At 38.9% G+C, this 16133-nt stretch overlaps 1 protein-coding gene across 1 annotated transcript in view; it reads right to left on the reverse strand.

Annotated features, from left to right (window-relative positions):
- LOC136114585 (transcription factor RFX3-like) overlaps window positions 1-16133 on the reverse strand; it is a 177574-nt gene that overhangs the window by 48746 nt on the left and 112695 nt on the right. The window contains exons 4-5 of the mRNA XM_065859958.1: window positions 12285-12540; window positions 7211-7285 (exon numbers count right to left, since the gene is read on the reverse strand). Of these exons, the coding sequence (XP_065716030.1) occupies window positions 7211-7285; window positions 12285-12540 (331 nt within the window). The remainder of the gene's footprint in view (window positions 1-7210; window positions 7286-12284; window positions 12541-16133) is intronic.

Raw genomic sequence — 16133 nt, forward strand, 5'->3', positions numbered from 1 at the left:
TCAGTACCATACATTAACATTTTATGAAGTTATTTGTGTTTTGGAGACAAATTGTTGGAACCCCAAGGAAATAAAATATTTGATGTAATTTATATTAATTGCAGGAAAAACCTAAAAGGAGTAACTTAATACATTTTTAATTCTGGAATGTTATACTGTTTCTCTTCACCTGAAATTAAAAACAAAAAAAACAAAACAGAAAAAAAAAAAAAAAGAAAAAAAAAGAAAAAAAACCCCAGTATTTCATTTAACTGAATAGGGTTTATTTTCTTCCAAATACAAATAAGAAATTATCAAATATAAGGTAACAAGCAATCTAGATGGCATGAAAAATAACTGGTACATCAATAAAATATTACAGATTCAATCTCTTTCTGTTGTAGTCTGTTTGCCTTTGACTTCAAAGAGGAACAGAATTATTGAATTCTTCTAATACATCATTGTGCCTTTGTATAGAACAAATAGTAGCTAACACACACAAAACCCAAGTAAAATGGTCACTTTAATGACATTTAACAGTATAGGAAAACAATAGAATAAAATGCAAATATTTTTATAGTGGTCATACATAAATTCTGTGGTTTCATTTTTTTTTGGCAATGCTAACATTTTACCTAGCTTACACCCCCATGGTTTCATTTCCTTGGATTTTCCCTTTAATTTCAGCTTGAATAATTCTCAAATTTTGTTTTATGTTTGCATTTACTACTTAATTACTTAAGAAAGTAATTATACAAAAAAGGAATCAGCATGAACTTCCAAATTTTGCAGGTTCACAAATCTTACCAAAACTCCGGGCTTAGTTTGAGCATCCAATAAATCCCCAAGCCATGGATTTGTTTTTGGCATTTGGAACAAAATTTTATTCCAATATGCTGGGGCCTCACACAGCTGTATAATCCATTTCAATTTAGTCTACCAAAGCAATTAATATGACCAAGATATGTGTTTAAAGTACAGTAAAAGATATACAAAGTTTGTGTGACATTTAATATGCTACTCTGCAGGGTTATTTACTAATAGAGCAGTGAACAAATTCTGTTCTAATGTTTGATATAACTTGTCAAAGGACATGAATATCAATATTTCAATGCTCATTATTAATGAAAAATGTTTCCACTCTGACCTTTCTTTGTTGCAGAACTACTAGTAACATTTAGATTATAATGAATATATTGGATATACAGTTCTGTTTAAGTTAGCTGTGAGCAGTTTACCAAACACAATACATGAACTATCATGTTTAGGTTTACTATAATGGTTAGGTTTCTAAACAAGAGCTCTGTGTAAAGATGCAGGAGAAGCGAGATCTAACTGGTTCCAAGATGGATAATGTTGCACTTTAAATAAACAGAACAAAACGGTGTAGATATAAATGCATTATTTAAAAAGTCTTGACATTCACTAATATATTTTATCGTAAGCATTTACAACTCTGAAATAAAGCCTAGGAAAAAATATTCTTGTAAACTTTTACCTTCACTTGAATGTATTAACAAAGCTAACTAAGTATATCTTAATTATATTGTTCAACCTTTCCATTTAATCTTTACTTATTAGATTATGGAATATGAGCTATTTCTGTTTTACCTCACAAAGAAAAAATTATAAACAAACAAAATTATTTCCCAATTAACCTCTAAATATAGCATTATACTTTTTTTTCCAGACAAATTATAATTTGTTAGGATTAATTTAAATGTGTTCTACTAATCATCTGTATTTGACAGATATTCTTTCAAACACATCTTGGCATTAGCCAACAATGGGAAATCAAAAGCCAAGGTAAGTCCAAAATAAGGATTTTTGCTCTAGGGTGAAAATATTCCAATAACAAAAACTTGAGGTCATTACTTGGTAGGTTACAGCCTGGAAAGAAGAGTGCCAAAAGCTGAATACCATGCAAAAAGGTAAATAATCTGCAGACATGATAAAGTTATTGCAAACAACCTTAAACATATTTTTTTGTATTTGCAGAAATGTAATTCTAAAATTGAAATGTCTAGACTTTGATTTCTGACGTGTTGATTTATAATATTAACAACATTTGAATGATATTAAATGGTTTAGGCAGAATAGGCAAACTGACTCCAACTTCAGTGAAACTTAAAATATTTAGAAAACTTTAGATTAGAAATTAGTTAAGCCAATTGCATGCAGAAAGAAATGGAAAAGGAAATAAAATGGAGGAAAATGAATAAATCATTAAAATGAACAGATATTAACACGCAACAAAATGGGAGCTTAAGGAAGAATATAGGACTAAAACCATATTTACAGTCCTGATTTGAGCCATAATTCAATAAATGCTTTAAAAACAGGGAAAACATCCATTAAGTTTGAACTGGGTTCCATTAATTTCTTCCAAAATTACTGAGGCTAGGAAAGAACAATTATTCACAGAATCACAGAATGTTAGGGACTGGAAGGGACCTCAAAAGATCATCTAGTCCAGTCCCCCCGCCAGAGTAGGAACACCCAGATGAGGTTACACAGGAAGGCGTCCAGGCAGATTTTGAATGTCTCCAGAGTAGGAGACTCCGCAACCTCCCTGGGCAGCCTGTTCCAGTGCTCTGTCACCCTCACTGAGAAGAAGTTTCTTCTCAAATTTAAGTGGAACCTCTTGTGTTCCAGTTTGAACCCATTACCCCTTGTCCTACCATTGGTTTTCACTGAGAAGAGCCTGGCTCCATCCTCGTAACACTCACCCTTTACATATTTGTATACATTAATAAGGTCACCCCTCAGTCTCCTCTTCTCCAAGCTAAAGAGACCCAGCTCCCTCAGCCTTTCCTCATAAGGGAGATGCTCCACTCCCTTAATCATCTCTGTTGCCCTGCGCTGGACTCTCTCCAGCAGTTCCCTGTCCTTCTTGAACTGGGGGGCCCAGAAATGGACACAATAGTCCAGGTGTGGTCTCACCAGGGCAGAGTAGAGGGGAAGGAGAACCTCTCTCGACCTACTAACCACCCCCCTTCTAATACACCCCAGGATGCCATTGGCCTTCCTGGCCACAAGGGCCCAGTGCTGATCATGGTCATCCTGCTGTCCACCAGGACCCCCAGGTCCCTTTCCCCTACACTGCTCTCTAATAGGTCATTCCCCAACTTATACTGGAACCTGGGGTTGTTCCTACCCAGATGCAAGACTCTACACTTGCCCTTGATCTATTTCATTACATTTTTCCCTGCTCAACTCTCCAGCCTGTCCAGGTCTCTGGATGGCAGCACAGCCTCTGGCGTGTCAGCCAGTCCTCCCAGCTTGGTGTCATCTGCAAACTTGCTGATAGTACACTCTATTCACTCGTCCAAATCGTTAATGAATATATTGAATAATACAGGTCCCAGTACTGGACCGAGGCACTCCACTAGAAACAGGCCTCAACTGGACTGTGCCCCATTGACCACAACTCTGTGGCTTCTTCCCTTCAGCCATTTCACAGTCCACCTCACTACCCAATCATCCAGACCACACTCCCTCAGTTTAGATGTGAGGATGCTGTGGGACACTGTGTCAAATGCTTTACTGAAGTCAAGGTAGACCACATCCACCACTCTGCCATCATCCATCCACCTCGTTATGTCGTCATAAAAGGCTATGAGGTTGGTCAAGCACGACTTCCCCTTGGTGAAGCCATGTTGACTGCCCCTAATGACCCTCTTATCCTTGATATGCCTTGAGACGGCACCAAGGATAAGTTGTTCCATCACTTTCCCAGGGATGGAGGTGAGGCTGACCGGTCTATAGTTACCTGGGTCCTCCTTCCTGCCCATTTTGAAGACCGGAGTGACATTTGCTTTCCTCCAGTCCTCAGGCACCTCTCCCGTTTCCCAAGACTTGGCAAGGATGATGGAGAGTGGTCCAGCAATGACCTCAGCCAGCTCCCTCAGCACCTGCGGGTGCATCCCATCCGGACCCATGGATTTATGGATGTCCAGATTGCTTAATTTCTCCCTAACCCAGTCCTCATCAACTGAGGCAAACTCCCCCATTGTCCTGCCTTCCTCTGGTGCCTCAGCTGTATGGGGCTCCTCAGGACAGCCTCCAGCAGAGTAGACAGAGACAAAGAAGGCATTCAGTAACTCTGCCTTCTCTGTATCTTCTGTCACCAGGGCACCCACCTCGTTCATTGCCTACATTGAGTCTGGTATTAGTTTTATCTGCCACGTATTTGAAAAAGCTCTTTCTGTTGTCCTTGACTCCTCTTGCCTGGTTTAATTCTAAGGAGGCCTTAGCTTTCTTAGTTGCCTCCCTACATCCTCTGACAACAGCCTTAAATTCTCCCCAAGTGGCCAGCCCCTCCTTCCATGATCTGTAAACTCTCCTCTTCCACTTGAGCTTACCGAACAGCTCCCTGTTTAACCACGCAGGTCTCCTGGCTCCCTTCCTTGACTTCCTAAATGCAAGGAGGTCTTTTTTTTTTTTTCACAGAATCAACAGTAGATCCCTCTATTTGTCTTTCGGTAGTTCTGAAAATACCTCTAAACAGTTAAGAAACATCAGGATAAGACTACCATAACAGACATGCAAATTGCATTATAAGAAAGATATTTTCATAGAATCATAGAGTGGTTTAGGTTTGAAGGGACCCTTAAAGATCATCTAGTATAACCCCCCTGCCATAGGCAGAGACATTTTTCAGTAGATCAGGTTGCTTAAAGTCCCATTTAACCTATCTCATACACTTCCAGGGATGGGACATCCACGGTTTCTCTCGGCAGCCTGTTCCAGTGTCTCACCACCCTCAGCATAAAGAACTTTCTTCCTTATGTCCAAATTAAATCTGCCGTCTTCCAGTTTTAAACCATTGTTCCTTGTCCTGTCACTACAGACCTTGGCAAGATGTTTCTCTTCATCTTTCTTATAAGCCCCCTTTAAGTATTGAAAGGCTGCAATGAGGTGTCCCTGGAGCCTTCTCTTCTCCAGGCGGAACAACCTCAGCTCTCTTAGTCTTTCATCATGGGATAGGTGTTTAAGCCCTCCTCTTCATAGGAGAGGTGTTTCAGCCCTCAGGGAAATAGAGGGAGAGAACTGGCCTGCTGGTGACACTTCCCTTTATGCAGCCCAGGATGCAATTGGCTTTCTGGAGTGCAAGTGCACATTGCCGGCTCATGTCCAGTCTTTCATCCACCAGTACCCCAAGTCCTTCTCCATAGAGCTTCCCTCCATCCATTCATCCCCAGTCTGGGGTTTGCCCCGAACCAGGTGCAGGACCTTGCACTGGACCTTTTTTAACTTCATATGGTTTGCATGGGCCCACTCCTCAAGCCTGTCAAGGTCCCTCTGGAGACAGGCCCTTCCTTCAAGCAAATCCACTGCATCACTCAGCTTGATGTCATCTGCAAACTTGCTGAGGGTGCACTCATTCCCACTTATGTCGTTGATTGAAGATATCAAACAGTACCGGTCCCAATACGGATCCTTGAGGGACACCACTCGTCCCTGGTTTCCACTTGGACACTGAGCCATTGACTGTAACTCTTCAGACGTGGCCATCCAGCCAGTTCCTTATCCATCTAACAGTCCATCCATCAAATCCGTATCTCTCCATTTCAGCAGTCAGAATGTTGGGGGGGTCTGTATCAAAAGCCTTACAGAAGTCCAGGTAGATGCAATCTGCAGCTCTTCCTTTGTCCACTGATGCAGTCACTCTATTGTAGAAAGCCACTAGATTAGTCAGGCACGATTTGCCCTTGGTGAAGCCATGCTGGCTGTCTTGAATCACCTCCCTGTTTTCCATATGTTTCAACATATCTTCCAGGAGGATCTCTTCTATGATCTTTTAACTAGTGCATGACACAGGAAAGAGGGGAATACAGTTTTCTGATGCAGAAAACCCTGTCCTTTAATTGTTATGGTTTTCAGTGTGAAGATTCTGGACTCTTTTTTCAGATGCAAGGCAGACATTGATTCTTTGTATATCTAAGTTTTAAGACAGATTTTTTTGCATTTTGCAAAAAAGAAATCATCATCCATTTAAATATGATATTAAATAATTTTAGCCTATTTCTAAATTTCTAAATTTAGCATATTTCTTTGTCTTAACATTGAAACAATTATTTTAAAAACATTCAAAATTATCTAGAAGTCCTTCTTCACAATTTACAGAATTCAATTTCCCTCACCCAATTTTAGCATTTTCTAAGAAAAGTAAATTCTCTTCCAAGAAATTATACTGGCTCCTGCTGTCTTTTCCTACCATGATGATAAACTTTGAAAAAAAAAATTGGTTTTCACCTCCATATTACCACATTCTTATGAGTGGGATGTCAGCAAATCAAAATAAGTGTATAGCCTCTACCCAATATACTCATACATTTGTATCACAATCAGTATTTAAATTTCTATGGTAAAGGAATACAGGAATCTGAAATATATAAGTTTATGTTGGTTAGTAAGGCTGAGAAGCAAAAAGGACGTGGTATATATAGAAATTTAGCAAAAATTTACAAAACTATTAATACCAACTGAAGAAAAAACCATGTTGTTTACATAACATTTCAAGAAAGACTAGCACTGTTTAAAAATAAACTGAAGATTAAGCTTTGAGCCTTTCTCCTTCACCTAAAAGTTATGTTTAATGGCTTTACCACTATGTTTGCAACTACCTTTTTATGCAAACATATTCAGCTTTCTTGTATGGAAAATTCCTAACTACAGGATTTACAAAGACAGAATGAGGCAAGTGGCAGAAGAATAAAACATATTAGAGGCTAACAGATTTTTTTTTTAATCTCATCAAATGGATCTTCAGAATTATTATATTATAATAAACTTATTCAGAATAATATAAATATTTTAGAAGAAATTAAATAATATTTTTTATTCAAAGTGTGTGCTGCTTCTTTCCCCCTTCACCTGCTCCTAAATTATTATATTGGGTACACAAATTGTAGAAAATTATTTTAAAATGTCAAACCCAGACTACTTCAGAATTATTTGATTAATATTTTTTACATTTACATTAGGACTCACAGAACAGGCAAATATATTAAGCTGTGTTAATACAATGCAGAACCTAGAAAAAATATGCACTCTACAACATGTTGTGACACTTAACCTGACAAAATATAGTGACAGAAGATGTAGATTACAAGCAACTAAAATGGAAAATTAAAAGCAAAAAGTAGCAATAAATAAAACAAACATTTAGAGGCAGGCTAAGCATGCAGAACAAACAAGAGATTAGCTTTCATGAAAGAAAACTTACATGGCTGTTGAGAAGAGAGCTTCTGTGAGTAGAGAGACCATCAGACTTCTGCAGTGTCTCAATCGCCATTTCAATCTGATAATAGATGTCATTAAAAAATGACTCAAGACAGTAAAAAAGGCTGATCAGAAAAAATCTAATAGATTGCTTAAGTTCAACAGAAATATCTAGTTCGATCACGGCTAAGGGATATTTTCTACTTAAAGGGTTCATCCTGAAGTCCCCATGAAGGTAAACCTCCCCAGTGAAGTCAGGGAGGCATTTTGCTTGCATATATACTGAAGCATCCCACTTTCAAAGTCCAGTTTACCTTCCTCCCTGCTCATCACATGAAATAAGAGAAGTGGATTTACCAGTAAGCTACATTGCAAACAGTAAAAATTATAGAACAATCAATGTTTTAAATAAAATAAATAAATAAAATAATAAAAAACCCCAAATAAACAAACAACAAAAAAACCCAGAATGAAATCCTAAGAAAGGTCTCAACGCTTCTTCCTCTAAATCAGGGGTGTCAAACTCATTTTCACCAGGGGTCACATCAGCCTTGCGGACCAAATGTAATTTTAGGACTGTATAAATGCAACTACTCCTGCTCTAAATATTTGAGAAAGACCTGTGCACACTCTGAATGTGAATTAGAAACAAAATTTCTGCTCTCTGCAGCCATGGAATAAAAACTTAGTCATTCAGTAGGTTTTCTGCCATTAGTTTCATTGGACAGGGTATCACTCCTACAGCCTGTCAGAGCATTCTTTGAATATCCAGAGCTCTCAAAGTAAACAAAATTGGAGGTTTACACAGACAGCAAGATCCATCCTTAAAAAAAGAAAAAAAAATCAGATGGGTTCAGAATAATACTTTTAAAAAAAAAGTATTATATAACACTAGTTATACATTAGTATTACTCCTAATACAAATGTGTAAAGACAACCATACTTATTCCCATTTTTCCCCCCATATTAATACATCTTTGATTAATTCTATGACAGCATTAAAAATAAATTTGCAATTTAACTGTAGTTTAGCTGCAGAGCTAGAATAGCAAAAACATTGAAAGTGATAGAGACAATGGGATGTACAGTAAAAGAAGGTACATAATTAGCCACATTAAATGGAAAAAACCACAAAAGCAATGGAAAACCATCTGTACATTTAAAACCACTTATTCCCCCTGTAGACAATTTTTAAATGTCTTCTCTATCCTTCTTTGATTATTACAGTATTATCCAAAGAGTTTATGCTGGTGAATTACACTACTGAGTTCACTCAATATACAGCACAAAACTGGAAAATATTTCAGAATATATTTCAATTAGTGCATAAATACAATTTGCTTTCCCCTTTTTATAAGCTAATCAAATAGTATTTTTACTGTAGTAATTCTCAATGAAAAAGTAAGTATTTCTTACAATTGCCTAATATTCGAAATATAAGCCTTTTTATAAAAGCATACAAGTATTTAATTAATATGCAAGAAAATATACTTCAATATTATAAAAATAATATTTTAATCCAGATTTTTTTTCTTGCTTCAGTGGAAAATACTATTAGGTCACACTATTCAATCGGACAGAAAAAGTCAAATTTAAAAGGGTACATTTCCTGAGTATTGCATTAGGAAGCAGGCATGGCTACATATTATTGTGTTCTCTTTAATTCTCTGTGCAAGTATGAAAAATATTGTGATGGTGCAGGTAGGATGAGGATTAAAAGTGAAATGAGTTCTAGCTATATCAGGTACAAAGCAAAGAAAAACTGAACTTCTCTGTTGCTCTAGTTTGCCTGTTATATTTATACTTTCTAGTATTAGGTTGGTGCAAAAGGAATTGCAGTTCTTGCATTGTTGAATTTTGCTGTTTGGTATTGGAATACATTCTTAAAAAATGTGGTTATGTTATACATAATTTTAATGTTCTTTTCTGGCTTTATGTTTTTCTGCTACTGACTTATTACTTGCTGTTTATTTTATATTTATTGTAGACTGTGGAAATTATGTTAGACAAAAAGCAAATTTGAGCGATTTTCTTATTTGAGTTCAAAATGGGTTGTAAAGCAGCAGAGACAACTCACAACATCAGCAAGACATTTGGCCCAGGAACTGCTAATGAATGTACAGTGCACTGGTGGTTCAAGAAGTTGCACAAAGGAGACAAGAGCCCTGAAGATGAGGAGCATAGTGGCTGGCCATCGGAAGTTGACAACAACCAATGGAGAGCAATCATCAAAGCTGATCCTCTTACAACCACACGAGAAGTTGCTGAAGAACTCAACGTTGACCGTTCTATGGTAATTCAGCATTTGAAACAAAGTGGAAAGGTGAAAAAGATCGATAAGTGGGTGCCTCGTGAGCTGACCAAAAATCCAAAAAATCGTTGTTCTGAAGTGTCATCTTCTCTTATTCTACGCAACAACGAACCATTTCTCAATTGGACTGTGATGTGTGATGAAAAGTGGATTTTATATGACAACCAGCAATGACCAGCTCAGTGGCTGGACTGAGAAGAACCTCCAAAGCACTTCTCAAAGCCAAACTTGCACCCAAAAAAGATCATGGTCGCTGTTTGGTGGTCTGCTGCCAGTCTGGTCCACTACAGCTTTCTGAATCCCGGCAAAAGCATTACATGTGAGAAGTATGCTCAGCAAATCAATGAGATGCACTGAAAACTGCAACGCCTGTAGCCGCCATCAGGCTTCTTCAAGTACATCAGCAGCAAAAGGAAGATTAGGGAAAATGTAGGTCTGTTCCTGAATGAGGTGGGTACCCTGGTGACGGATGATACAGAGAAGGCAGAATTACTGAATGCCTGCTTTGCTTCTGTCTTTACTGCTAAGATCGGCCATCAGGAATCCCAGACCCTAGAAGTAAGAGAGAAAGTCTGGAGAAACCAAGACTTCCTTGGTTGAGGAGGATCGGGTTAGAGATCATTTAGGCAAACTGGACACCCACAAATCCATGGGCCCCGATGGATTGCACCCACAAGTACTGAGACAGTTGGCAGATGTTTTTGCTAAGCCACTCTCCATCATCTTTGAAAGGTCTTGGAGAACAGAAGAGGTGCCTGAGGACTGGAAGAAAACCAGTGTCACTCCAGTCTTCAAAAAGGGCAAGAAGGAGGACCCAGGAAACTACAGGAAAGTCAGCCTTACCTCCATCCCTGGAAAGGTGATGGAACAACTGATTCTGGATGTCGTCTCCAAGCATGTGGAGGAAAAGAAGGATATCAGGAGAAGTCAACATGGATTCGCCAAGAGGAAATCATGTTTGACCAACCTGATAGCCTTCTATGATGGCATGACTGGCTGGGTAGACGAGGGGAGAGCAGTATATGTTGTCTATCCTGACTTCAGCAAGGCTTTTGACACTGTCTCCCACAACATCCTCATAGGCAAGCTCAGGAAGTGTGGGTTGGATGAGTGCACAGTGAGATAGATTGAGAACTGGTTGGATGGCAGAGCTCAGAGGGTTGTGATCAATGGTGCAGAATCTAGTTGGAAGCCTCTAGCTGGTGGTGTTCTCCAGGTGTCAGTACTGGGTCCAGTCTTGTTTAACCTATTCATCAATGACCTGGATGAAGAGACTGAGTGTACCCTCAGCAAGTTTGCTGATGATACAAACCAGGGAGGATTGGTTGATACACCAGAAGGCTGTGCTGCCATTCAGTGAGATCTGGACAAACTAGAGAGTTGAACAGAGAAGAACCTGATGAAATTCAACAAAGGCAAGTGTAGGGTCCTGCACCTAGTGAGGAATAACTCCAGGCACCAGTACAGGGGTGCCTTAAACCTTGACAACAGGTTAGGGGCTGACTTGCTGGAAAGTAGCATTCCAGAGAAGGACTTGGGAGTCCTGGTGGACAACAGGTTGACCGTGAGTCAACAATGTGCCCTTGTGGCCAAGAAGGCCAATGATATCCTGGGGCGCATTAGGAAAAGTGTGACTAGCTGGTCGAGGGAGGTTATCCTCCCCCTCTACTCTGCCCTGGTGAGGCCACATCTGGAGTACTGTGTCCAGTTCTGGGCTCCCCAGTTTAAGAAGGAGAAGGAATTACTGGAGAGAGTCCAGCAGAGAGCTACAAAGATGGTTAGAGGTCTGGAGCATCTTATGAGGAGAGACTGAGAGAGCTTGGAGAAGAGAAGGCTGAGAGGGGACCTTATTTAAACTTATAAATATCTGAAGGATGGATGTCAAGAGGATAGGACCAGATTCTTTTCAATGGTGCCCAACAACAGAATGAGGGGCGATGGGCACAGACTGAAACATAGGTTCCATCTAAACATGAGGAGAAACTTCTTTACTTTGAGGATGACAGAGCACTGGAACAGGCTGCCCAGAGAGACTATGGAGTCTCCTTCTCTGGAGACCTTCAAAACCCACCTGGATGCATTCATGTGCCACCTGCTCTATGTGAACCTGCTTTAGTGGATGGGTTGGACTAGATCTCCAGGAGTCCCTTCCAACCCCAACCATTCTGTGATGTATGGGGCTATGTTTTGGATTTGTGCTGAAAACAGTGTTGATAATACAGAGATGTTTTCATTAGTCTTGAGCAGTGCTTACACAGAGTCAAGACCTTTTCTGCTTCTCACACTGTCCTGCCAGCAAGTAGCCTGGGGGTGCACAAGAAGTTGGGAGGGGACACAGTTGGGACAGCTGACCCTGACTGACCAAAGGGATATTCCATACCATATGATGTCATGCTCAGCAATAAATATAATAATTATAATAAGAACGAGAACAACTTTTTAAAAATTATTAAACTGTTTTTATCTCAACTCACAAGTTTTCTCATTTTTACTATACTGATTCTCTCTGCCATCCCACTGGTGGGGAGTGAGCCAGTGGCTTTGTGGTGCTTAGTTGCCAGCTGTGGTTAAACCATGACAGCACTCACTTCATATTAGTCACATGCACAAAGTTAAACTAAATGTAAATATTTGCAAGACAAAGCCACATATTACTAATTCTGCCAACATAATATGCTTTTTGCTACAGAAACGTGTCAGCATGCAGGAACATCATAGTGACTAAGAATCTGTCCCCAAAGATTTAACATACTTCTGAAGTACTTACTGTAGCTGGGGAGGCCCGCGTTGTATGAGTCACTGAATGAGCAGAATTTTCCATTGAATTGCCAATCAGATAGGTCCCTCCTGAGCTGCTAATGAGCTGTCCTCCTGTAACACCCATCTGAATCCCTCCGGTGCCCACAATACTATGAGAAGAGGCCACTGTTGTTGCCTGTGCAGAACTTCCTTGAGTATCGAAGTAATTTCCCCCAGTGTTTTGGCTATACATCTGGGTTTCCGTGTAAGGATAAGTTGTTCGACTTCAGGAAAAGAAAACAAAAGAAGTTGTAGTTATTTATTTGGGTTGTTTAAGTGAGGGAAGCATCATTGTAGAAAAGAGTGTACAGTTGCTATAACCAAACTTAATAGGATTGGCAAACGACTCCTGCCTCCACATGAAATAGCATTTAATTATGTTGAAGTACCAAGTAATTAACTTGGACTCACTGTTAAAATAGTATTCATTAAACTTCACAGAAAATGTTTTCAGTCCCATCTGAAGATGGGTAGAGAAAAGCATGACAAGAATTGAAGAGATGAGGGAAAAAGTCATTCAAGTATTAATACGTTATATAGTAATTTATTAAACTGTTGTAACTTTTTAAATCCTATAGTTAAAGATGGATTTTTATTTAGATGCCATTTATTTTGTATACTGTGTATGTTACACAGCCGTAAACATGAACAAAAAAAATGTCAGCCAAGATGGTCCTATATACAAGAGTACTATAAATATTTTGTGTTGATTTTAAATTCACTGAAACTCTCTGGCTGCAGCTTGAAATGCTGAGCTCATTCATATTAATTGAGACATGCAGTTAGTTCAGCAGAGTAAAATTTAAAATTGGACAACAATATGTAGTGTTATGATGAAAAAGTAATAAAACTAAAACAATTACAATTTGTGAAAGGATTAAAAAATCAAAGGAAGAGCAGTAATTTAACTCAATTGTTGCCACCTATTAAACATTTGGGCCTCATTAACCAGTTAATCTTAAACTTTTCTTTTAACTCATGAACCTTATGTCATTCTGCACTTCGTGTTCATAATGACTTGGATCATTACCATTTAATGGTTTATAATCTTTTATTAGCTATTGAACATAGTGGATATTTGGTCCTGTGTACTAACTTGGACTTTCAAATTGATATAGCTCAAAATACACAAGTAAAAAACACTCATTAGCTTTTCTAAAATGAAGAATCTGGATTTTGAAGTAATTAAAAAAATTTAGCCAACTTTTCTAGACCAACAAGCTTTATACCATAACATGTTACAATAAAATATTCAAATGATAAAAATTAGTTTATTTACCCAGATGATAATTTTGACATTTAATCATAAAATCCTGTAATGTTTCCTAAAATGAACTGGCACCAACATTTTCAACCCATAACAACAACAAAGTCAGAACTTCTATGATATTACCTATGGCCATCATGGATTCTCTCTTCTTCAGAGACAGCAAAAACCTCTAAAACTTAATTTTAATATCCTAAAAGCATTTCAAGTTATGTAGTATATTACTTGCTTTCACAGTTAATTAAGCTATTTTTTCTTTTATTCTTGGTATTTCAAAAGCTTTAAGAGCAGCTGTGAGAAATTCACAGTTAATCTAGAGGGACTACAGTGCAGTCTAATGAAAACAAAAAATTTTAAAAATGGCGTTAGGGAGAGAAGAAAGGCTCCAGAACCTGTATGGTCATCTAGTAGCACCTTCTTTTCGGAGCTAGAATCAAGCCATCTTTTACATTGCAATAACATGTGTGCAGGCAAGATGGTTTGGAGAAATCTCCTTGGGTACACCTGATTGATTTTACTAAACTGGGACATCAGTGAATGCCTCCAATGGATGGTAAGCTAAGCATCTGCTACCAGATCAGATGTTATATATTTCTTAGAAACAGGCAATTTAACAAACAGCTCTATTTAACAGAAGGTACTTAAGGAAAACATGATGATGGAAATGTAGGGGAAATAGTTCAACAAGTGTCTGCCAGAGGGATGGAACACTGGAATTTCCCCCAAAAGGGGAAAGAAAAAAGTAGATATTAGTAAGATAAGGAAAAGAACAAAACCATGAGATCATTGTTGATAGTAAAAATAGCCCTGGTCAGAGGAAATGGTACAAATGTCTGCAAGACAAATTTCACTTGAAGAGGTGGGTCTTAGAAGCCCCAAAAGATTGATGTAAATCCTAGAGAATGCACTCATTTCTTCAGTTCATTTCTTTCTCCCTTCAATAGGCTACAACTAACAATACTGAAAAGATTACTCTGTCCAATTGACAAGGAGTGCAGACTCTTAGATTCCTAACTCTTCCAAAAAGAGTTTTAAGTTTTATTCATGTTTCCAGATCTCGTGATTTATTCTACCCAACACATTTGCATTTCATAAAATAGATTAGATGCCAAATTATCCTTTCTCTGATGATGATATGCAGGAAAGTTGAAATCTTAGAACTTAGAATTCTTTTTAAAAAAATTTCTCCACATAAAATCTTAGCTAAACAAAACTTGTCTAATTTGTTTAATGGAAAACTGAAATAGTGTAACTTTTGAAAATTAAAACAGTAGAATTACAACCCTGGGCTTGAGAAGTACAGATTCTGACCTGTTCAGGGCCCTGCTTGGCAGGATCCTATGATAAACTGCCCTGTAGAGAAAAGGGACCCAGGAGAGCTAGCTGATCTTTGAGGACAGTTTCCTCAGAAAACAAGAATGGTCCCAATCCTATGAGGCAAGCATAGAATTATAGAATCATAGAACAGCCTAGGTTGGAAGGGACCTCAAAAGATAATCTTGCCCAAACTTTTGTGGGAAAGACGGTCTAGATGAGATTATTTGCCACCCTGTCCAATCACATCTTAGAAACCTCCAGTGATGGGGATTCTACCATGTCCCTGGGGAGATTGTTCCAGTGATTGATTGTTCTCAGAGTAACAAATTTATTTCTTATGTCGAGATAAAACTTCTCCTGGAACCATTTTTACCCATTTCACTTTGTCTTCTCCATGTGTCTCCTTGTGAAGAGAGAACCTCCATCTTCTTTGTAGCTGCCCTTTAAGTACTGGAATGCTGTGATGAGGTTCCCCCTGAGCCTTCTTTTCTCCAGGGAGAAAAGACCTAACTCCTTCAATCTTTCCTCATAGGGCAGGTTCTCCAGTTCTTTGATGACCTTTGTGGCCCACCTTTGGACCCTCTTCAATCTGTGTGTGTCTTTCTTCAACTGTGGAGATGAGAGTTGGACACAGTACTGCAGGTGCAGCCTGATAAGGGTTGAGTGGAATAATAACGTCTCTATCTCTGCTAGTAATGCCCCTGCAGATGCAGCCCAGGATCCGATTTATCTTTGTTGCTGCAGTGGTGCACTGTTGACTCGTGTTTAGCTTGTTGTCCACCAGCACCCCCAGGTCCCTTCCAGCAAAGCTGCTCCCCAGCCACACAGATACTTGCTTGTACTGTGCTCTTTGGTTATGTTGTCCCAGGTGCAGGAATTTGCATATCTTTTAAATTTCAAACTGGCAATCTCTCTTCCCATACCACTCGAGTGGATGGACCTCAAGGCAGGGACCAGGGGAGCAAAGTCCCTCCCATTATAAGAGAAGATCAGGTTCATGACCACTTGAGGAACCTGAACATATATAAAAGTATGGGACCTGATGAGATGCATCCCAGAGTCCTGAGGGAACTGTCTGATGTAGTTGTCAAGCCACTATCATATCTGAAAAGTCATGGCAGTCAGGTGAAGTCCCTGGTGACTGGAAAAAGGGAAACATTGCACCTATTTTTAAAAAGGGTAAAAAGGAGGACCCTGGGAACTACCGACCTGTCAGCCTCACCTCTGTGCCTG

Source organism: Patagioenas fasciata, chromosome W, assembly GCF_037038585.1.
Source record: "Patagioenas fasciata isolate bPatFas1 chromosome W, bPatFas1.hap1, whole genome shotgun sequence".
Classification (NCBI taxonomy): domain Eukaryota; kingdom Metazoa; phylum Chordata; class Aves; order Columbiformes; family Columbidae; genus Patagioenas; species Patagioenas fasciata.